The sequence below is a fragment of the Martes martes genome (assembly GCF_963455335.1).
Source record: "Martes martes genome assembly, chromosome: 10".
NCBI classification, from domain to species: Eukaryota; Metazoa; Chordata; class Mammalia; order Carnivora; family Mustelidae; genus Martes; species Martes martes.
The window spans coordinates 57,935,001-57,959,140 of NC_137898.1; the positions used below are offsets into that span (position 1 = coordinate 57,935,001).

The 24,140-nt window shown below is 40.1% G+C and overlaps 1 protein-coding gene across 3 annotated transcripts in view; it reads left to right on the top strand.

The window, feature by feature from the left end:
• The window catches only part of NUP98 (nucleoporin 98 and 96 precursor), a 117,907-nt gene extending 106,538 nt beyond the window's left edge, over positions 1 to 11,369 (top strand). For all 3 annotated transcript variants that reach the window (XM_080814906.1, XM_080814907.1, XM_080814908.1), the window contains exons 30-33: positions 1,090 to 1,331; positions 4,723 to 4,877; positions 9,765 to 9,876; positions 10,004 to 11,369. In XM_080814906.1, the coding sequence (XP_080671032.1) occupies positions 1,090 to 1,331; positions 4,723 to 4,877; positions 9,765 to 9,876; positions 10,004 to 10,221 (727 nt within the window). In that variant the 3' untranslated portion in view covers positions 10,222 to 11,369. The remainder of the gene's footprint in view (positions 1 to 1,089; positions 1,332 to 4,722; positions 4,878 to 9,764; positions 9,877 to 10,003) is intronic.
• Positions 11,370 to 24,140: the final 12,771 nt, after the last annotated feature.

Genomic DNA, 24,140 nt, shown 5'->3' on the forward strand with positions numbered 1-24,140 from the left:
CCTCCCTCCCCTCCCAGCTGTCTTTCGCTCTCTCTGTCTGAAATATATAACATCTTTTAAAAGAAAAAAACAAGTAATTGGCTGGTCCGTTGATCCAGATAGAAAAGGAAACGTTAGAGCAGTTCCTGGGTGGCCCAGTCTTTAAGAGTCCACCTTTGGCTCAGGTCATGATCCTGGGGTCCTGGGATCAAGCCCCGCATCAGGCTCCCTGCTCAGTGGGAAACCTTCCCCCTCTTCTCTCCTGCTTGTGTTCCCTCTCTCACTGTGTCTCTCTCTGTCAAATAAATAAAATCTTTTTTTTTTAAGGTTTTATTTATATGACAAAGCGAGAGAGGGAACACAAGCGGGAGAAGTGGGAGAGGGAGAAGCAGGCTTCCTGCTGAGCAGGGAGCCCTATGTGGGGCTCGATCTCAGAGCCCTGGGATCATGACTCGAGCCAAAGGTAGACACTTAACGACTGAGCCACCCAGGTGCCCCTAAATAAAATCTTCTAGAAAAGAAAAGAAAAGGTCTCTCCTCAAGGGGCCTTGAGACCAAAAAGATTGAGGGTAACCTAAATCTAGAGGCAGAGAGAAGATGAATTAGGAAAGCTGACAGTTTTGAAGGGGGAAAAAAGCAAACAGGGACCTGGAAGAGCCCTTACCTTTAAAAAGTACTTCATTTACTTGTACTGACCATATGGGAGAAAAGGAAGGAAGGAGGTTGGAAGTGAACTATGAAGAACTACTCTGTGGAAGATAGGATTCTGCTATCCTAGCCTTGATCTCCTGTTACCAGGAAGAAAATAAAGATAAGAAAGGGAAAGCCTTTTCTTAGCACTGGACAACATTCCCTCGAGTATTAGTTCTCACTATTTTTTCCATTGTGAAAATATAACGTGCTTCGATACTTTCATTTCATTAAAAAAATAAATGCCGATCTGGCCTTTTTCTTTTTTTTTTTTTTTTTTTAAGTGTACTTTGAAGTGGTCCACTAAATGTTAAGGCCTACAGTTTGAGAGACTATCTCAGGGGTCATTCTGCCCTGTTTGAGGCACCCTTCTCCATCAGTGAGGATAGGATTTATTCATCGTTGTTTTTCTTCCTGTAGCATGCGTGAGAAGGCAGTTCGAGAGCTGCTCACCCGGCACTGCCAACTATTAGAGACCCCTGAGTCTTGGGCTAAGGAGACTTTCCTGACCCAAAAGCTTTGTGTGCCTGCTGAGTGGATTAATGAGGCCAAAGCAGTGCGAGCACACATGGAATCTGACAAGCACCTGGAGGCCCTCTATTTATTTAAAGCTGGACACTGGAACCGCTGCCACAAATTCATCATCAAGCACTTAGCTTCTGGTGAGTGCTTCAGATTAGGGCCTGTGTCTCCTGGAATCTCCCCAAATTCTTCCAACCCTGAACCTCATGATTAGTCAGGCCAGAGATGATGTTCTGTATGAGACTTTGCAGTCTTGAATCAGATTACACTTTGCAGAAGTTCCCTGTGCAGAAGAAATTTGGCTCAGATGAGGGGCGAGAGGGGCAGGGGACGACAGGTTGTTACTTTACCATTTGCCAAGGATATGCTTGATATACATGAATTATGTTAAACTCTTTGTGTATTTAGGAAATTTTGTTTACCAAGATTAAAAAAGATACATTATAACTGATACCACAGAAATACAAAGGATCATTAGAGACTACTATGAACACTTACATACCAACAGATTGGACAACCTAGAAGAATTGGATAAATTCCTAGAAATATATGGCCTCTAAGACTGAATCATGAGGAAATAGAAAATCTGAGGAAACCAATTAGTAGTAAAGCAGACTGAATTAGAAATCAAAAAACTCCCTACAAATAAAAGTCTAGGACCCCATGGCTTCACTAGTGAATTCTACCAAGAATTCAAAGAATTAATACCAGTCCTTCTCAGGCTCTTCCAAAAAATAGAAGAGGGGAGAACATTTCCAGACTCATTTTATTAAGACCAGCATTACCCCTAGCAAATCCAGACAAGGATACCATAAGAAAAGGAAAGTACAGACCAATGTCCCTGGTGAACATAGATGCAAAAATTCTCAGCGAATTATTAGCAAACAGCTAATTCAGCAATATAGTAAAAGGATTATATACCATGATCAAATGGGATTTATAAAAGGGTGGTTTAACATATACAGATCAGTGTGATACACCTCATTAACAAGATGAAGGATAAAAATCATATCAACAGATGCAGAAAAAGCTTTTGGTAAATTCAGCATCCATTTATGATAAAACTAGTTGGTGTAGAAGGAACATACCTCAATAATAAAGGCCGTATATGACAAGCCTATAGCTAACATACTCAATGGTGTCAAGCTTTCAGCTTTTCCTCTAAGATCAGGAAGAGGGCAAGGAAGGGTTCCCATTTTCACCACTTTTATTCAACATAGTATTGGAAATCCTAACCAGAACAGTTAGGCAAGAAAAAGAAGTAGGAGGCATCCAAACTGGAAAGAAAGAAAACTGTCACTATTTGCCAATGACATGGTATTATATGCAGAAAACCCTGAAGACTCTACCAAAAAACTGTTAGAATAAATGAATTCAGTAAATTGTAAGATACAAAATCAGTATATAGAAATCTGTTGCATTTCTGTACACTAATAATGAATTATCAGAAAGAGGAATTAAGAAAACAATACCATTTTCAGTTGCATCAAAAAGAATAAAGTACCTAGGAATAAATTTAACCAACGAGGTCAAAGACCTATATCCTGAAAACTATGACATTGATCAAAGAAATTAAAGATAGGAAGAAATGGGAAGATATTCCATGCTTGTGGATTGGAAGAAGTAATGTTAAAATGTCCTTACTACCTAAAACAATCTACACATTCAGTGTAATTCCTGTCAAAATTCCAACGGCATTTTTCAGAGATAGAACAAACAACTCTACAATTTGTGTGGAACCACAAAAGACCTTCCATAGCCAAAGTGATCTTGAGAAAGAAGAACAAAGCTGGAGACATTAAACTCTCTGATTTCAAACTCAATTACAAAGCTATAGTAAAACAGTATGGTATAGGCCTGAAAACAGACACGTAAATCATTGGAACAGAATAGAGAGCCCAGAAATAAAACCACACATATGTGGTCAATTAATTTTATGACAGAGGGACCAAGAGTATACTCTCTCTTCAGTAAATGGTTTTGGGAAGGGTGGACAGCACATGCAAAAGAATTAAACAGGACCACTATTGAATTCCATGTACAAAAATTAATTCAAAATGGCTAAAGGCTTAAACTGCCACATACCTGGGTGGTTCAGTCAGTTAATCATCTGCCTTTGGCTCAGGTTATGATCCTGGGGTCCTGAGATTGAGCCTGCTTCTCCCTCACCCTCCACCTGCCACTCCTGCTGTCTCTCTCTGTCAAATAAATAAAATCTTTTTAAAAACGCTTAAACTGTAAGACTGGAAAGCATAAAACTAAAAGAAAACATAGTCATAGGCAGTAAGTTCCTTGAAATCCATCTTGGTGATGATTTTTTTTTGCATGGGACACCAAAATCAGGCAACAAAAGGAGAAATAAACAAATGGGACTACATCAAATTAACAAGATTTCTGCACAGCTCCAAAAGAAACTATCAACAAAATGAAAAGGCAACCTAGGAATGACGGAAGATGTTTGTAAATCATTTATCTGACATTGTGGATTAGAAGAATTAATGTTAAAATGTCCTTACTACCTAAAACAATCTACAGATTCAATGTAATTCCTGTCAAAATTTTGGATGTTATATATAACATCCAAAATATTTAAAGAACTAATAAAAATAGCAAAAAAAAATCTGTTTAAAAAATTAGGCAGGGAATCTGAGTGGACATTTTTCTAAAGAAGACATAAGGAGATGGCCAATGGTTACAATGAAATGCTGCTCTGCACCACTAATCAGAAATGCAAATCAAAGGCACTAGAAATATCACATCATCCCTGTTAGAATTGCTATTGTCATAAAGATAAGAAATAAGAAGGTTGGTGAGGATGTGGAGAAAAGGGAACCCTTATGCACTGCTGGTGGGCATATAAATGGTGTGGCCACAATGGAAAATAATATGGAGGTTCTTCAAAAAACTAAAACTAGAATTATCCATATGATCTAGCCAATGGAATACAGAGTATTCCATTTCTGGGTAATTATCCAAAGAAAACAACACAACTCGAAAAGAAATATGCACCCCCATGTTCAATGCAACATTATTTACAATAGCAAAGATAGGGAAACAAAATCAGTGGTGAATGGATAAAGGCAATGTGGGGTGTGTGTGTGTGTGTGTGTGTATGCATAGTATACATGTACAACGAAATATTCAGCGATAGAGAAGAATGAAATCTTACCATTTGCAACAATATGGATGACGGCATTATGCTAAGTGAAATAAGTCAGAGAAAGACAAGTACATATGACCTCACTTGTATGTGGAATCTTTAAAAAAAAAAATGGCTCGGAGATACAGAGAACAGATTGGTGGTTGCCAGAGGTGTGGGGTGGAAGTTGGCAAAATGAGTGAAGGGAGTCAAAAGGTACAAACTTACAGTTATGAAATAAGTCATGAAGATGAAATATTCATTATACATACATATGTGTATGTATATGTATTTCCCCTTCCTTCCTCTTTCGGATTTCTGCCATGTCCTCCATGTACTTTTGAGAACCGTATATTTGTGTAGACAGAGTACTTAATATTTTGTTTCTTCAGATGCCATCATTAATGAGAACTATGACTACCTGAAGGGGTTCTTGGAAGACCTGGCACCTCCAGAGCGCAGCAGCCTAATCCAGGACTGGGAAACATCTGGGCTTGTTTACTTGGACTATATTCGGATCATTGAGATGCTTCACCAGATACAGCAGGTACCTGAATTCCTTAAACTATTGCTTGGTTTTCCTTTTCCCTGGCCCTTAAAGCCACAGAGACCTCAGAATGTCTGAGCAACCTCATTAGCAGAGATGGAACTGTCAGTGCAGGAGGGATATTTTGGTGGGGCTGATTTGCTGTAGCCACTATGGCACTGTATCAAAATGTAAAAAAACTTCTTTATTTTGTGCTTATTACCAAGTAGTATGTACAGTAGACATTCCTGAGGTTTGTCCACCTATAGTCTGCTCCCCTTCTGCAGCCCTCCTTTGAGTGAAAAGCTCAGGGATGAGAGAGATAGTAAGATCAGAGATTTGGTGAGGATAGTAATTGTCTCACATGTCATTTGTTATGTTTTTGAAATTGCAAGTATTAGAGTTTTTTTAAGTCTTTATCAAAATGTATGGGTGTCTGTTTCAATAGTCATTAAGATTGGCCTCTGTTGCTTATAGCACAAAGACCAGACTTTTTCTTTTTTTTTTAAGCTCTTTTATTTATTTATTTGACAGAGAACAGAGAAATCACAAGTAGGCAGAGAGAGAGGGAGAAGCAGGCTCCCCGCCAAGCAGAGAGTCTGATGCGGGGCTCGATCCCAGGACCCTGGGATCATGACCCGAGCCGAAGGCAGAGGCCCAACCCACTGAGCCACCCAGGCGCCCCCAAAGACCAGACTCTTAACCATAGAATTCAAGCCCACATAGAGGCTTTTACCTGTCACGCATGCCTTCTGCTAGTGTTACCCCACATTCCAGTTGCCAGCCTGCTCTGCTCTCATCACACTAAATTACTCATGGTGTTTCCAACAACGCTTGTTGTATTTCACTCTTAACACACACACTCATCCTTTAAGATCAAATTGCTATAAGCTCTATTTTGTTCTCCTTTTCCCATAAGAAATGTTAATTGCACTTTCTTTTTTCACTGCCAAAGCACTTGGTACACTTGTTTACCAACTCTATTATAGTTACTTGTCCACATCTGTCTCCAAGTTATCATGAGCTCCTTTTGGGGAGATCTACTTTATTTTAAGATTAAAGGCAATAGAGTATAGAGGCTAAGAATCAAGTTCTGAAGCCAAATGGTTAGGTTCAGTTCATGGTTCCCTCACTCACTAGCTATGATATGACCTTAAACAAATAACCTTTATTTGGTATAACCTTTATTTGGTATAAAATAAGGTTATTTTATAACCTTATAACCTTTATTTGCTTAATTTATAAGCAAATAAATTAATCTCTCTTTGTCTCCTCTGAAAAGGAGGGAGGAACAGAGATTACCATAGATATCTGACAGAGTTGTCAAAATGATTAAAGTATACTTAAAGTGTTTTAACAGACTACTTTACATGTATTTAGTGATTAGTAATTGTTATCTGCTACCCTTATCAAAATCCCTACTAACAGAGTGCCTGGCATGTAATATGCATAATTTATTATTTGCTACACTTTTAGGATAAATTAAGAGTATCACATCTATTATCACCGAAGAAAACTCTTTTCTAGTTGAACATTAATACATTTATACAACCTAGTTTTTGAGAAATTACTATGTCCCAAGCACTGGTGGATTTGGGGGACATAAAGGTAAGCAGTGGTATATGTTGTGCCCTTACCAAAGTAATAATTTTGGTTAGGAAGATTTATATATGGGTAAACCAGCAGTTACTATACAATGGTAAGTGTAGGGGTTAAACAAAGAGTTTTGTGGCAGCACATAAACGGAGTACCTAACCCAGTCTGAGGCAGTCAATAAGGCTTTCTAGAAGTGGCACCTAAGCTCCTAAGGATGAAAAAGGGTGGGTGGGAACAGAATGCTTCAGCAGAGAAAAGAGCATGAGTATAAGTCTAGAGATCAGCGATCGTGGTGCTTCCAGGGTTTTTTTTTTCTTTTTTTTTTTTTTTAAGATTATTTATTGGGGTGTCTGGGTGGCTTAGTGGGTTAAAGCCCCTGCCTTCAGCCCAGGTCATGTTCCCAGGGTCCTGGGATCAAGCCCCGCATCGGGCTCTCCGCTCAGCGGGGAGCCTGCTTCCTCCTCTCTCTCTCTCTGCCTGCCTCTCTGCCTAATTGTGATCTCTATCTGTCAAATAAATAAAATCTTTAAAAATTTTAAAAAAAAAAGATAGATTGATTGATTGATTGATTGATTGAGTGGGGGAGGTACAGAGGGAGAGAGAATCTCCAGCAGACTCCTTGCTGACATGGGGCTCAGTCCCACAACCCTGAGATCATGACCTGAACGGAAATCAGGAGGCAGCCACCCAACCAACTAAGCTACCCAGGCACCCCTCCAGGGAACTTTTAATAAGGTAGTACTGGAGGGTAGAGTGGAGAGGGGAGTTGTGTGGGTGTAGTAAAGGCACAGAATCTCTCACCTGGACTGCTGTAGTAGACACCTAATTGGTCTCCCTGCTTCTGCACTTGTTCCTTTACAGTTTATTTCATGCAGCAGCCAGAGTGATCTTTCTGATACACAAGTCATATCATCTCACTCTCGTCTATAACCTTCCAGTGGCCTGTCCTTTCACTTAGGATAAAGTGCTCCTTAGCAACTCTTATAAATCTGCATCAATAATTCTTACCTTTTTTGCTGTGGACCTCCTTGACAGTCTGGTGAAGCCCATGGATGGCTGTCTAATGTGCTTTAATGCATAAAATTTAAATTCATGGGATTACAAAAGAAACCAGCTATGTTAAAATACATTGTCAAACTATTAAGAACTTACGGGAATAAGTGGTTTAACATCTTAAATTTAACAAGCCCAGCAGTGGATCACCTAACTACTCTAACTTTGGTGAAGTACTATATTTAAAAATCACTGACAATTGTAATGTAATATGAAAATAGCTGTGATGTCTGTTGATCACAAAGTCTGCATTATTTCTTGAAATCTACATTAATAATTAAATACTAATGTATAGTAAAAAGTCAGTAAAAATAAATGTTTTTTTCCCAGTCCAAGTTCATAGACTGAATTCTGAGGACCTCCAGTTATGATCCTGTGGTGTATAAAACCTCTCCAGTTTTATCTTCTTCTCTTCTCCTCTTTGAACTCTGCGTTTTACCCACCTAAACTTTCTTTGCATTCCCATCTTGCAGTTTTAGCTGTTCTCTTTGCCTAGAAAGCTTGTCCCTCTAGCTTTGTTCAGGTCTCCACAAAGATGTGACTTTCTTCAGAAAAGCCTTTCCCAATCCCCCAATCTGAAGTAGCCATCCAGTTTTTCTGCCATATCACCTTGCTTAAATGATCTGCACAGCTTGTGATTCTTCAAGGTTTATCTCTACCTGATCATCTCTTTATTTTTCATGAGTTTCCTGAGAGCAAAAACCTCATCGTATTTACCACCGTTAAAGGTCCAGTTAAAGGCTGGATTCTTGTGGACAAAAAAAAAATACTTGCAAGAGGCTGGGGCACCTGGGTGGCTCAGTCAGTTGAGCATCTGCCTTTGGCTCAGGTCATGATCCCAAGGTCCTGAGTTGAGCCCCAGATAAGGCTCCCTGCTCAGTGGGAAGTCTGATTGTCCCTCTCCTGCTACCCCTGCTTGTGCATATCACCACCACCACCCCACCACCCCTGTCAAATCAATCAATCTTTTTAAAAAATACTTGTAGAGGCATTAACTGGTAGATTCTGCAAAGCCCTCCCTAAAGTAGATTCAATGAGAAAGATGCTTTGTGGAAGGGTTGGGTGAGCATTTAGAGAAGGAGGAGGTGATAGGATACTTAGCAAGTAGGGTGGTTTAATTGAAGAGTTTAAGAGAGGGGGAGCCAACCAAGAGTCATATGTGAGACAAGCAGGAATAAGATGCTGCTAGAAAGTATTCAGAATGTAAGTAAAGAATAAAAATACAGGTTTCTGGCTGAATCAGAAGAGCATGTGACTGTTGATCTTGGGATTGTGAGTTCAAGCCCATGTTGGGGGTAGAGATTACTTTAATAAATAAATAAACTTTCAGAAAATTTTAAAAATACAGACTTGATTTTTAGAAACATCACTGTGGCTACCATATGGTAGGGAAAAGGATGTAATAGGGATGACACTGAAGATCATCATCAAGCTCTTAAGATTTTTTCAAGTAAGAGGTAATGGTATCCTGAGCTAGGGCAATGGCCCTGGAAAGGAGAATGGAAGATTGGAATATTAGGCTAAAGATTTAGGAATCATCAGCATATTGATCATAATTGGAGCCATAGGTGGGGCGCTGAGTGGCTCAGTAGGTTAAGCATCCAACTCTTGGTTTCAGCTCAGGTTGTGATCTCAGGTCATGGGATCAAGTCTCAAGTTGGGGTCCACACTCAGCACAGCGTCTGCTTGGGGTTCTCTGCCTTTCACTCTTCCTATCCCTCTCCCTGTTTGCACATGCACTCTCTTTCTTCCTCTCTCAAATAAATTAATTTAAAATAATAATAATAATTGGGGCCATGGGAGTAGATAGCAACACAAAAGAGAGGACATACAGTGAGAATAGGGCCTGCATTATTTTAGAAAGGGTTGTGAATGTGGAGTTAGGATACCTAAATTCCATGCTAGTTTGGGCTCCACTTCTTAGTTGCTCTCTACTCTTAACTAACATAATCTCTCTGAGTCCAGATTTATCTAGATTTTTGAGACCATATTAAGGCTTGCTAGTTACATGGTTTATTAATGCTGATTTCAAGACTTAACCAATTCAAGGCTTTGTATACCCTGTTACTTCCTCTTGTGAATTATTGCTGAGGTTGTGTTTTGTCCTCAGTGATCAGGCTGGATAGTGGTGACATGACACTGCCACCCAGCCGCCTGGGTTTTTTCTGTTGTTTCAGAGTTTTGCATAGTCAGTCTGTGGATGGAATTGGGATGATGGGAGCTCTTCTTGACCTAACTGGTTTCTCTGCTTCTTTGTAGGTGGATTGCTCAGTTTATGAACTTGAGCAGTTACACGCCAAAGTGATCTCTCTGTGCAATCGCATACAGCAGATGCAGTGTTGCAATGCCAAGGATCTCCTGGCCCAGTCAGGTAAGCCTCCACGCTCTGCCTGCTTCCTGCCTGCTTGCTTCCTGTCTTCATGATTGCTATACCTCTGCCCCGATGCACACCCTTACCAGCCCTCGTCCTTGATGCCCACTTCATTTTTTCTCTCCAGACATGGCCAAACGTGCAGCCAACCTGCTGCGGGTGGTATGGAGCCTTCAGCGCGCACCTGAAACAACCTCCGACTCGACACCAGACCCTCAGCGAGTCCCTTTGGGCCTCTTGGCTCCCCACGTTGGCCAGCTCCCCATGCCTGAGGACTATGCCTTGGAGGAACTGCGCGGCCTCACACAGTCCTACCTGCGAGAATTGACTGTTGGGAGCCAGTGAACCCCAGGTTCCTCCCACCACACTCACATGCTTATTCACACTCACCACACAGAGATCCCCCGCATTGAGTTGATTGGCACTGTTAACCATTCTCTTGGTTGGCTATGGAATCCATCCTCTTTTCCTGCTGCCCCAAGCAGCATCCACCATTTGTTCAGGGCTTTTGTTAATACTGAACAAAGCATAAGGGCTTTTAGAACCCAAAAAAGGAACCAAGTCTCTTTTTTACCATCTTTAAGAGCATTCCCCCTCCCCCTTTTTAAAAAATGGTCAATAAAATACCTTTCGCAGAATTCCCCCCAGAGAACCAGGGAATCCTTTCCACTCTCAGCTGTTCTGGATCTTGTGACCCACCATGCCAACCTGCTACCCTACTCCTACCTCAGCCCTTTTGTAATAGGACAAATGTTAATCAAAGATTGTCCTTCCTTAACAGATAAACTATCCACAGAAGGAAGGAAAATTTGTCTCTTAAGTGGGCTGATGAGTTAACACTGTTTTAGAGTCAAAAGAGGGTTGGACTGAGGTTAGGAAACAGAACAGAGTCTTTCTGACTCATTTAGGGTAGAAGTGAGTGCCTGCCATGGAGGGATGGATCTTTAAGGCTTGTTTGTTCCTGCCTTGAATGTTCCATGAACATCAGACTTATCCTACTACCATGTGCAGTAACTCTTGGTCACAGACTCCATGTCTCTGGGAAGCTCCAGAACTCAATTTGGTCCCTGGTTTTCAGTCATCTTGCTAGGCTTCCTGTCTAGATTTGCCTGAAGAGTTTGAATAAAACATGGCAGGTTGGGTAGTCCTCCCTGTCTTTCCTATTCTAGCCCAAAGCATTTCCTACCCATTGTCTATAGTTCCAGAACATAAAACTGTTACTGAGGCAGGCAGGGACCTGGGCTTTACAGGCAAGAGGAGGGCCTTTGCTACACTGCTGTCAGCTATGGGGAGTCCCAGGTAAAGGCCTGCGACAGCTGGAATTAAGAGCTGTCATAAACAACATGGCCACCTCTGGGTCTTTATGCATGAAGATTATGTAAAGGTTTTTATTAAAAAGTATATATATATATAAATAAATGATCTAGATTATTTTCCTCTTTTTCTGAAGCTACTTTCTTAAAAAAAATAAAATGTTTATAGCATTCCTGCTATTGGCTTTCCGTTTGTGTTTTTTTGAGCCTTCTTATTCCAAGGATCTTTACAGTGGCCTTGGATGATTTGCAGTCTGAAGGGAGATGAGCCATGGGTTAAAGAAAGAACAATCAAAGTTAGGGCAAATTTAGGGTGAGGGGATTGAGATTATTAGTTAATCCTGGCTGCTTATATTTTTTTTTAAGATTTTATCCACTTATTTGAGAGAGAGAGAGAGAGAGGGTCGAGGAGGGTGAGCAGCAGAGGGAGAGGGAGAAGCAGACTCCCCACTGAGCAGGGAGCCCAATGCAGGCCTCGATTCCAGAACCCTGGGATCATGACCTGAGCTGAAGGCAGACACTTTATCAACCAAGCCACCCAGGTGCCCCGACTGCTTATATTTATATAAATACATTTATAAGTATATATTTATGTTTGGCTTCCCAGTGGAGGATATGGGAAAAGTCTCATTGCCCTTGGGAATGTACTTAAGATTCAAAGCTTGGCTCTTCCATCCTGGCAGTTGTTGTTTTGTTTTGTTTTTTAAACCTTGAGTCATACTTCACTCTTAATTTCATTTTCCATTGTGTAAAGGGGATGATGATCTTAGATATTTGCTGCTAAACACAGTTGTTTTCCAGAGGGAGCAAATAAGTTTGATGTGTACTATTTGGATTTTTTTTTTTTTTTCCCCTGTTAAACTGAAGGTGTGAGCAAATTCCAGTTAGGATTAGGCCATAGATACTGGGACATGGAGGAATTTAGAGATAAAGCAGGGTGGATCTGGGACTATAATTTAGACTCCCAAGGACAAGGGTAACTCCTGGGAATCTCTCCATTACTGTGAACCTGAGTCACAGAGTATTGCTGGGCTTCTGGTAAAGAAGTCCTGTTGTGGTTACCTTATGAGAGGTGTTTTATGGAAAGAGAGTGTGCTATAGAAAGCACTTTAGAAGTGCTAAGAATTGTGCATATGGGCAGTATTTCCTTTTATGATAAGTATTTCATATATATGTATGCATATACATATACATATATGGCTCTAAGTCAAATGTTTATCGTAGCAGCTGTGTTACATCAGAGAGTTACAGTTCAAAGTTAATGATAAAGAAGCTCTTTTATATTTCAAAATTCCATTGAAATAAAAAAAAATTTAAGTTTCTCAGAAATATAAAAACAGGGCAGCTGACAGAATGGGAGAAGATATTTGCAAACAACATATCAGATAAAGGGCTAGTATCCAAAATCTATAAAGAACTTATCAAACTCAACACCCAAAGAACAAATAATCCAATCAAAAAATGGGCAGAGGACATGAACAGACATTTCTGCAAAGAAGACATCCAGATGGCCAGCAGACACATTAAAAAGTGCTTCACATCACTCGGCATCAGGGAAATACAAATCAAAATGGCAATGAGATACCGCCTCACACCAGTCAGAATGGCTAAAATTAACAAGTCAGGAAATGACAGATGCTGGCAAGGATGCAGAGAAATCACAACAAATCACACTGTTGGTGAGAATGCAAGCTGGTGCAACCACTCTGGAAGACAGCATGGAATTCCCTCAAAAAGTTGAAAATAAAGCTACCCTACGACCCAGCAAACACATAGTGATCCAAAGAGGCATATGCACCCGAATGTTTATAGCAGCAATGTCCACAATAGCCAAATTATGGAAACAACCTAGATGTCCATCAACAGATGAATGGATAAAGAAGACAATGGTGTACACACACACACACACACACAATGGAATACTATGCAGCCATCAAAAGAAATGAAATCTTGCCTTTTGCAACGACGTGGATGGAACTAGAGGGTATTATGCTGAGGGAAATAAGTGAATCAGAGAAAGACAGTTATCATATGATCTCCCTGATATGAAGAATTTGAGAGGCAATGTAGGGGATTTGGGGGGTAGGGAAGGAAAAAATGAAATAAAATGGGATTGGGAAGGAGACAAACCATAAGAGACTCTTAATCTCACAAACTGAGGGTTGCTGGGGGAAGGGGGATAGGAGGTGGTGGTTGGGTTATGGACATTGGGGAGGGTATGTGCTATGGTGAATGCTGTCAAATGAGTAAACCTGGCGATTCACAGACCTGTACCCCTGGGGCAAATAATACATTATATGTTAATAAAAATATATATAAAATCCATTTTCTCAAAACTCAACAGACCTACAACTAATACAACTTCATACAACATCCAAAGTAAGTGTATTTCCTTGGCAGAGTGCTGGAGTATTGCCAAAATCAAAATCAGGAAAAGTTTGGAGATTAAATGTTAGATTAGCCAAGCGGAGGCCTCCAGGGTAGCTGCTCTTTTCAGATGTTTTACTCTTTGACCCAGTTGCTACTTTTTTTTTTTTAAAGATTTTATTTATTTATTTGATAGAGATCACAAGTAGGCAGAGAGAGGCACACAGAGAGAGAGAGGAAGGGAAGCAGGCTCCTCGTGGAGGAGAGAGCCCGACGCGGGGCTCGATCCCAGGACCCTGGGATCATGACCCGAGCCGAAGGCAGAGGCTTTAACCCACTGAGCCACCCAGGCGCCCCCCAGTTGCTACTTTTTATTAACAGAATATTACTCCAGATTTTTTGTTGTTTTTCAAAGAACCAGCTCTTCAACTTACCAGTTTTACCAGAGTTCTGTATTATAATGTATTGATTTCTGCTTTAAATGTTTTTTTTTTTTTTTGGATTATATTTATTTATTTGACAGACTCTGTGAGAGGGAACACAAGCAGAGGGAGTGGGAGAGCAGAGAGAAGCAGGCTTCTCCCCAAGCAGGGAGCCTGATGCGGGGCTTGATCCCAGGACACTAGGATCATGACTGGAGCCAAAGGCAGATGTTTAATGACTGAGCCACTCAGGTGCCCCATAAATGTTCATTTCTTATGTTTTCCTAAGGGTGTTTTTTTTAACCTTTTACTGTAGAGATTTCCATCCAGGCAAAAGTAAAATGATGTAATGAATCCACATTGAACATTTTGACAGTTCTCCAATATTACTTTATCTTTACCTCCATTGTTATTCTACCCACCCCACAATGATATTTCTAAGGTAGGGCATCATTTCATCAATACCTAAGCATTTCTAACAAGTATTTTTTAATTTTTTCTTAGAGAAGGCATGTGTGAGTGGGGTGGAAGGGCAGAAGGAGCGGGAGAATCTTAAACAGACTCTACACCCAGCACAGAGCCTGATGCAGGGCTCAATCTGACGACCCTGAGATCAGGACATGAGTTGAAAGCAAGAGTCAGATGCTTAACTGACTGAGCCACCCAGGCGCCCCGCTAACAGGTAAATTTTTATAAACACAATCACAGCACCCTTTTCTTACCATCAAAACCAGCAATAATTCGTAGTAACAACTAATACCCTCTGCATTTCTAAATTTCCCCAGTTGTCCCAAACTAAATTTTTATGGTTGAATTGTTTGAGATTTGTTTGTTTATTTTTGAGAGAGAGATAATATGCATGAGCATGGTGGAGAAGGGTAGAGGGAGAGAGAGAATTTCAAGCAGACTCCCTGCTGAGCGTGGAGCCCAATGCCAGGCTCTAACCAACAACTCTGAGATCGTAACCTGAGCTGAGATCAAGAGTCAGACAATCAACTGAGCCACCCAGGCACCTCATGGTTCAATTGTTTGAATTAGGATCTTAACAGGGTCCACACTTTGCATTTGGTTGATTAGTCTCAAGTATCTTTATTACCAGTGTTCCCTTTCTTTTTTCTCTCTCTTTTTTTTTAAAATGTCCTTTATTTGTTAAAGTAACTGGGTCATTTGTCCTTTAGGATCAAGAACCAGGACCTTCTAGGTTTGGCTGGTTGTACCTCTATTTCCTATATACTGCTCCTTCCTATATACTCCCCTTTACTTCTTAGATACTGCTGATTAGATCTAGAGGTTTGATTAGATTCAATTTCCATCTTCCAGCCCCCCCCCCCCACCCTGCACTCCCCACCCTCCTCCTCCCCAGTTAGTAGATGGTGGTGTGTTTTATCACTTTCAGAAGACACACGTTTGGTTGTCCCACTTTTTTTTTTTTTTTGAGATTTTTAATTTATTTATTTGACAGAGAGGGATCACAAGTAGGCAGAGAGGCAGGCAGAGGGAGAGAGAGATGGGGAAGCAGGCTCCCTGCTGTGCAGAGAGCCCAATGCAGGGCTCGATGCGGGGCTTGATCCCAGGACCCTGAGATCATGACCTGAGCCAAAGGCAGAGGCTTTAACCCACTGAGCCTCCCAGGTGCCCCTGGATTTTTTTTTCAATATAACATTTCCACCCCCAAATCCAGAAAATATGTTATAAGAAATATTTTAGCTTTTTTTTTTTTTCATGTAAACTCCAATTTACACATCAGTCTTTAGTCAGAGACTATACTATGGAAATGAGACAGGGAAACTGAAAGGACCCCAGGAGAGAAAAGGCTGGGTTTTTCCCTTTGCTACTTTCCTGGCTTCTCTTCTCACTAGGACCTGCACCCCCAGAGCACTTCACTCGGGCCTTGAAATGCAAATAGCCTATGTCCTCCTTGTAAGGGAGATGGGTTAATGATTCTCTAGCATAAATAACATCGAAGAAGGACCAGATGAAAATGACCAGAGGAAGCTATCATATGTGCATTTGACACCAGGGGAGCCAGACATCTCAACACCAAGACCCCCTGGCTCCAAAGAATAACACCTGGGCCCTCGTCTTTGTTCTAACCAGTTCCAGAATGCCTGAGAGGACATGGACACTAGACCACCATCCTCACTAAAACCCCCAGGTCCTGAACAAAGATGAGATTCATGTTATTTTCCTCTAAGTCTCCCAGATACCCTGTATCTCTTTCTATGTATGTATCTTTAATAAACTGTTTCACCACCTGCTGGCTCACATTTTATGTTTATCCTTTGTGAAGCCAAGAACCCTCTTTGCTGGTCCTGAGGGACATCCCCACCCCCAGCCCCAGCCTACTGGAATCAGAATTTGTTTTTTTCTCTCTTATTTAAAGATTTTATTTATTTGAGAGAGAGAGCATGCACCACTAAGGAGGAGGGGTAGAGGAAGAGGGAGAAGCAGACGCCCTACTGAGCAGGGATCCCAATGCCAACACCAACACGAGACTCAATCCCAGAGCCCAGGATCATGATCTGAGCAGAAGGCAGATACTTAACCAACTGAGCCACCCAGGTGTCCCAAGAATTTGAATTGTGTGTCATATGTAGATGAATTCCAAATGTGTTGTTTTGCAAACTGAAGCTAAACAGATAAAAAAGCATGTTTAACTCTTGAGTCTGTTCTATATGTGCACTACTTCCTTGCTGTTTTGAAGCACTCTTGAAGTTAGCCTTTATTTTGCCCTTGAGGTATTCTGCAAAACATTTTTTTAAATTATTTTTTTAAAAGATTTTATTTATTTGATAGAGATCACAATTAGGCAGAGAGAGAGGCAGAGAGAGAGGGAAGCAGGTTCCCTGCTGAGCAGAGAGCACAATGCAGGGCTCCATCCCAGGACCCCCGGACCATGACCTGAGCCGAAGGCAGAGGCTTTAACCCACTGAGCCACCCAGGAGCCCCAAACATTTTTTTTTTAAAGGAAACTCTAGGGGCACCTAGGAATAAAGGAAACTCTACCCCAAATGTGAGGCTCATGACTCAGATCAAGAGTTGCATGCTCTAGCAACTGAGCCAGCTACGTGCCCCTGCAAAACATTATTTTTTTTTAAAGATTTTATTTATTTATTTGGCACACAGAGAGAAAGCACAAGCAGGGGGAGCAGCAAGTGGAGGGAAAGGGAGAAGAAGGCTCTCTTATCCCTGATGTGGGGCTCTATCCCTAAGATCATGACCCGAGGTGAAGGCAGATGCTTAACGAACTGAGCCACCTAGGTGCCCTGCAAAACATTATTTTTAAGTGTAATTTCTCGTATTCCTATAAGACTGAATAATTGCTGCTGAAAATGGTACAGTAAAAAAGAATGTATCTTTCACCCTCACACTCATTTCTCCAAATACCAACCACCCACTCTTAAGTCTTTCTTCTTTGGCAGGTATAGTAAACCTGCATTACATTAGTTATGAACCAACTAAATTGATTAAGGATTTATTCATTTTTTTGACAGAGAGAGATCACAGGTAGGCAGAGAGGCAGGCAGAGAGCGGGGGGGGGGGGGAAGTAGGCTCCCCGCTGAGCAGAGAGCCCGATGCCGGGCTCAATCCCAGGACCCTGAGATCATGACCTGAGCTGAAGGCAGAGGCTTAACCCACTGAGCCACCCAGACGCCCCTTGTTATTGACTTCTTTCATTTAGTATAATATTTTCAAGGTTCATCCATGTTGTAGCAGGTATCAATACTTCATTCCATTAAAAATAAATTTTTTTTAAGATTTTATTTATTTGACAGAGACACAGAGAGAAACACAAACAGGGGGAGGGTGAGAAGGAGAAGCAGGCTTCCCGCTGAGCAGAGAGCCTGACGCTTGATCCAGAATCCTGAGATCATGACCTGAGCTGACAGCAGGCACTTCACGACTGAGCCACCCAGGGACCCCTCCATTTAAAAAATGTTTTTATTAAGACTTAATTTTTTTAGAGGAGTTTTAAGGTTGCAGCAAAATTGAATGGAAGGTACAAAGATTTCCCATATTCCCCTGCCCCTACACATGCATAACCTCCTCTATTATCAACATTTCCCACCAGTATGGTACCAGTTGATGAACCTACATTGACACTTCTTTATCACCCAAAGTCTACAGGTAGTGAACTTCACATTATAGTTGATTCTTGGTGTATGACACATTCTATATGTTTAGACAAATGTATAATGACATGTATCCACCATTATGATATCATACAGGGTAATTTCATTGCCCTAAAAATCCTCTGTGTTCTGCAGATTCATCTCCTTGGCCCCACCTACCACCCCCAGAAACCACTGAACTTTTTACTATCTTCATAGTTTTGTCTTTTCTAGAATTTCATGTAGTTGGAATCAATACAGTATATAGCCCTTTCAGACACTGCTTTCATCATATTGTATTAACATGCTTTTAAATTTCCCTCAGGTCTTTTCTTAGCTTAATAGCTCATTTCATCTTAGCACTGAATAGTAAATAGTCCGTTGTCTGAGGTAGTTTATCTATCCATTCATCAAAGGACATTTTTTTTTTCCTTCTGGGTTTATGGGTTTGTGATTTTCCTATGTTTTTAAATTTTTTGTTCCTTAAAAATTTTACATGGTTTATATTGTTTGGTTTTGAGAAATTCTTGTATATATTCTGCATGCAAGTTCTTTGCTGGCTATGTAATTTGTAAATATTTTCTCACAATCTATAATTTGTCTTCCTAGTATCTCAACAGTGTCTTTACAATCTCTACCTTTTAATGTTTTTAGGCCATTTACATTTACTGTATATATTGATAAATTTGAATTTAGGTTTAACATTTTATTATTCTATTTTTGTTCCCTTGTTTTTGTTCATCTCTTTCCCCTCTCAGCCGTTATCTCTTTAATGCTGACTCTCCCCATTCTCTGATTTTCTCCTTCTGAAGTTCTGATTAAATATATATTTAAACTTCACATTTTTTCTTCTGCTTCCTAAGCTCTTATTTTCTTTCTTTTTATCTCCCTGGTTTGTATTTATGTAAGTTCTTCAACTCCGTCTTTAAATTCATTAGTTATCTCTTCAACTGTGTCTGTTCTGTTAATTTTTAATTATTAATTTCAGTAAATTATGTCATTGCTTTTTTTTTTTTAAGATTTTATTTTATTTTGACAGAGAGAGATCACAAGTAGGCAGAGAGGCAAGCAGAGAGAGAGAGGAGGAAGCAGGCTCCCAATTGAGCAGAGAGCCCGATGCAGGGCTTGATCCCAGGACCCTGAGATCATGACCTGAGCTGAAGGCAGAGGCTTAACCCACTGAGCCACCCAGATGCCCCTGTGGTTGCTTTTTAAACCTAAGTGTTCATTTTTTTTAATTAACATATAATTTATTATTTGTTTCAGGGGTACAGGTATGTGATTCATCAGTCTTACACAACACACCGTGCTCACCATAACATATACCCTCCCCAGTGTCCATTACCCTGCCACCCCATCCCTCCCACCCTTCTCCACTCCAGCAACCCTCAGTTTGTTTCTGAAATTAAGAGTCTCTTATGGTTTGTCTCCCTCTCTGGTTTCCTCTGGTTTCATTTTTTCCTCTCTTCCCCTATGATCCCCCGCTTTGTTTCTCAAATTCCACATATCAGTGAGATCATATGATAATTATACTTAGCATAATACCCTCTAGTTCCATCCACATCATTGCAAATGCCAAGATTTCATTTGGGTAATATTCCTTTGTATATATATACCATATATATATATATGGTGTTTATCTGTTGATGGACATCTGAACTCTTTCCATAGTTTGGCTATTGTGGACATTGCTGCTATAAACATTGGGGTGCAGGTGTCTCTTTGGATCACTAATTTGTATCTTTGGGGTAAATACCCAGTAGTGCAATTGCTGGGTCATAGGATAGCTCTATTTTCAATTTTTTGAGGAACCTCCATACTGTCTTCCAGAGTGGCTACACCAGCTTGCATCCCCACCAAGAGTAGAGGAGGCTTCCTCCTTCTCCGAATCCTCACCAACATCTGTCGTTTCCTGACTAGTTAATTTTTACCTGCTCATTTTTGATAGTTCTCTTATTCTTTAATAAATTTTCAATCGTTTGTATTTAAATCATATTATGCATACATATACTTTGTTTTTAAAATTGGCTGTATAGTTGTAGCATAGAAAGGCATGAACTCTGGTGTGCCTGGATGGCTCAGTTGGTTCAGCATCTGCCTTCAGTTCAGGTCATGATGTCAGGGTCCTGGGATGAAGCCCCACATTGGGCTCCCTGCTACGTGGGGAGTCTGCTTCTCCCTCTGTCCCCTGCCCCAACCCCAGCTTGTGCTCTCTCTCTCTCTCAAATAAAATCCTTAAAAAAAAATTTTTAGAAAGACATGGACTCCAATTATCAGTGTTTAAATCCTGAGTCCATTGGTATATATTATGGAATCTTGAATAAGTTATTCCTGTGCCTAAGTTACCTCATTTATAAAATGGAACTGATAATAGAATTTACTTTATAGGGTATTGTGAGAATTATGAATTAATGTATGTTACAGTGCTTAGAGCAATACCCAAAATACATTATTCAAATTATTATTAATTAAAATATTCAATATTTGTGATTGCTCGTTTTTGTGGTTGTTTTCTTGTTTCAGCTAATTTTCATTCATGATTTAGTACGATATTTTTGGCAACAGCTTTATTGAGATATAATTCACATATACATACCATACAATTACGCATTTAAAGATTTTATTTTTAAGTAATCTCTACACCCAGTGTGAGGCTCAAACTTACAACACTGAGATCAAGCTCTCATGCTGTACCAACTGAGCCAGCCAGGCACCCCTACCTACAATTACCCATTTAATGTATACAATCACCCTTATTACAAAGCTGGACAAAGACACTACAAGAAAACTACAGACCAGTATCTTGCATGAACATTGATGCATAAATCCTCAACAGAATACCAGCAAATTTAATTCAGCAGCATAGCAAAAGGATTACACACCAGGACCAAGTTGGGATTTATTTCTGAAATGCAAGGATGGTTCAACATATGAAAATCAATCAATGTAATACACCACATTAACAGAATGGGGGGGGAAGCACATGATCATCTTAATTTATACAGAAAAAATATTTGACATAATTCAATATTCTTTCATGATAAAGACACTTAACAAACTAGGAATAGAAGGAAGCTACCTCAACATCATAAAAGCCATATATAGGGGTGCCTGGGTGGCTCAGTCAGTTAGGTGTCCAACTCTTCGTTTCAGCTCAGGTCATGATCTCAGGGTCTTGGAATTGAGCCCTGTGTCAGACTGTGCACTTACTAAGGAGTCTGCTTGAGGATTTTCTCTCTCCTTCTCCCTCTGCCCCTCCCACTGCTCCCACTTTCTCTCTCTCTTTCTCCCTGTCTCTCTTTCAAATAAATCTTTAAAAATAAATAAAAGCCATATATGAAAACCCAAAAAAGACATCATACTCAATGGTAAAATAATGAAAGCTTTTCCTCTAAGATCAGGAAAAAGATAAGGATATCTACTTTCACCACTTATATTCAACATAATATTGGAAGTTCTAGCCAGAGCAATTAGGAAAAAAAGACAAAAGATATCCAAATGGGAAAGGAAAAAGCAAAAGGTGTTTGCAGATGATATGATCTTATATGTAGAAAACCCTAAAGATTAACCAAACAATGACAACAATAATGACACAGTTCAACAACAACACTGTTAGAACTAATAGATGAATTCAAAGTAGCAGTACACAAAATCAACATGCAAAAATCAGTTGCATTCTATACACTAACAATGAACAATCCAAAAAGGAAATTACAAAAACAATTCCATTTTCAATAGAATCAAGAAGAATAAAATCATTAGGAATGAACATAACCAGGGAGGCAAAACCATGTACACTGAAAACTATAACACTGCTTAAAAGAAATTAAGACACAAATGGAAAGACATCTCACATTCATGGAATGGAAGACTTAAAATGTCCATACTAACCAAAGTGATCTATAGATGTAATGCAATCCGTCTCCAAATCTCAGTGGCTTTTTTTTTTCCAGAAATATAAAAATCCAAACTAAAATTAGTAAGGAATCTCAAGGGACTCTAATAACCAAAACAGTCCTGACTAAAAGAACAAAGCTGGAGGACTCACATTTCCTGACTTTAAAACTTAATGCAAGGCTATAGTAATCAAAACAGTGCTGGGGCACCTGAGTGGCTCAGTGGGTTAGGCCTCTGCCTTCAGCTCAGGTCATGATCTCAGTGTCCTGGGATTGAGCCCAGCATCAGGCTCTCTGCTCAGCGGGGAGCCTACTTCCCCCCTCTCTCTGCCTGCCTCTCTGCCTACCTGTGATCTCTCTCTGTCAAAAAACTGAATAAATCCTTAAAAAACAACAACAACAAAACAGTGTGGTATGGACATAAAAACAGACATATAGACTAATGGACTAGAACAGAGAGCCTAGGAATAAACCCTCACATATATGGTCAAATGATTTTTGATAAGGGTGCCAAGACCATTCAATGGGAGAAAGGACGGCCTTTTCAACAAATGATGCTAGGAAAACTGGATATACACACACAAAGAAATGAACTTGGACCTTTATGTAAACACCATGCACGAAAATTAAAGATGGATCAAAGACTAATTAAATGTAAGAACTAAAACTATAAAACTCTTAGAAGAAAATATAGGGCAAAAACTTTGCAACATTGGATATGGCAATGATTTATTGGATATGAATTCAAAGTGCAGGCAAAAAAATAATATATATAGACAAATTAAGCTTTATAAAATATTTAAAATTTTGTTTACCAAAAAAATAAATCAACTGAGTAAAAAAAGCAACCCATAGAATGGAAGAAAACATCTGCGAAGGGGGCGCCTGGGTGGCTCAGTGGTTTAAGCCGCTGCCTTCAGCTCAGGTCATGATCTCAGGGTCCTGGGATCGAATCCCGCATCGGGCTCTCTGCTCAGCAGGGAGCCTGCTTCCCTCTCACTCTCTCTGCCTGCCTCTCTGCCTACTTGTGATCTCTGTCCATCAAATAAATAAATAAAATCTTAAAAAAAAAACAAAAAAATCTGCGAATTACACACCTCATAAGGGATTAATATCCTGAATACAAAAAGAACTCCTAGAACACAACAACAAAACCCAATTTAATTAATGGACAAAGGACTTACTTGAAAAGACATTTCTCCAAAGAAGACATACAAATGGCCAATGAACACATGATACGATGCTTCACCACTAATTAGGGGAGTGTAAATCAAATACAGTGAAATATGACTTTGTGCCCATTAGGATGGCTAGTATAAAAACAAAACAAAACAAAATAAAGTAACAGCTGTTGGTGAGGATGTGGAGAAATGGGAACCACTGAACCCTGTTGGTGGGGAAAAAATATTATAGCCACTGTAGAAAGTAGTATGGCGATTACTCAAATTATAAAAAATAGTATTACCATATGACCTAGCAATTCCATTTCTGAGTATATAATCCAAAAGAACTGAAAGCAAAGTCTTGAAGAAATATTTCTACTTCCTTACGCAGAAGTATTATTCACACTAGCTAAAATGTGGAAGCAACCTAAGTATTCTTCAGGGAATGAATGGATAAGCAAAATGAGTATATACATACAATAAAATATATACAGCCTTAAAATAAGGAAGTTCTGACATGTAAACAATGGATGAATCTTGAGGATATTATTATGCAAAGTGAAATCAGCTAATCTCAAAAAGACAAATATGTGATTTAGGGGTGCCTGGGTGGCTTAGTAAGTTAACATCTGCCTTCAATTCAGGTCATCATCCCAGGGTCCTGGGATCGAGCCCTACATTGGGCTCGTGGTTCAGCGGAGAGTCTGCTTCTCTCTAAGACTCTGCCCCTTTTCCCTCTGCTCGTGTTATCTCTCTCATAAATAAAATCTTTTTTTTTTTAATTTTAAAGATTTTTGTTTATTTGACAGAGAGAGAGAGTCACCGCAAGAGAGGGAACACAAGCAGGGCCAGTAGGAGAAGCAGGGAGAAGCAGGCTCCCCGTGGAGCAGGGAGCCCCATGCAGGGCTCGATCCCAGGACCCCGGGATCATGACCCGAGCCGAAGGCAGATGCTTAACAACTGAGCCACCCAGGCGCCCCTCATAAATAAA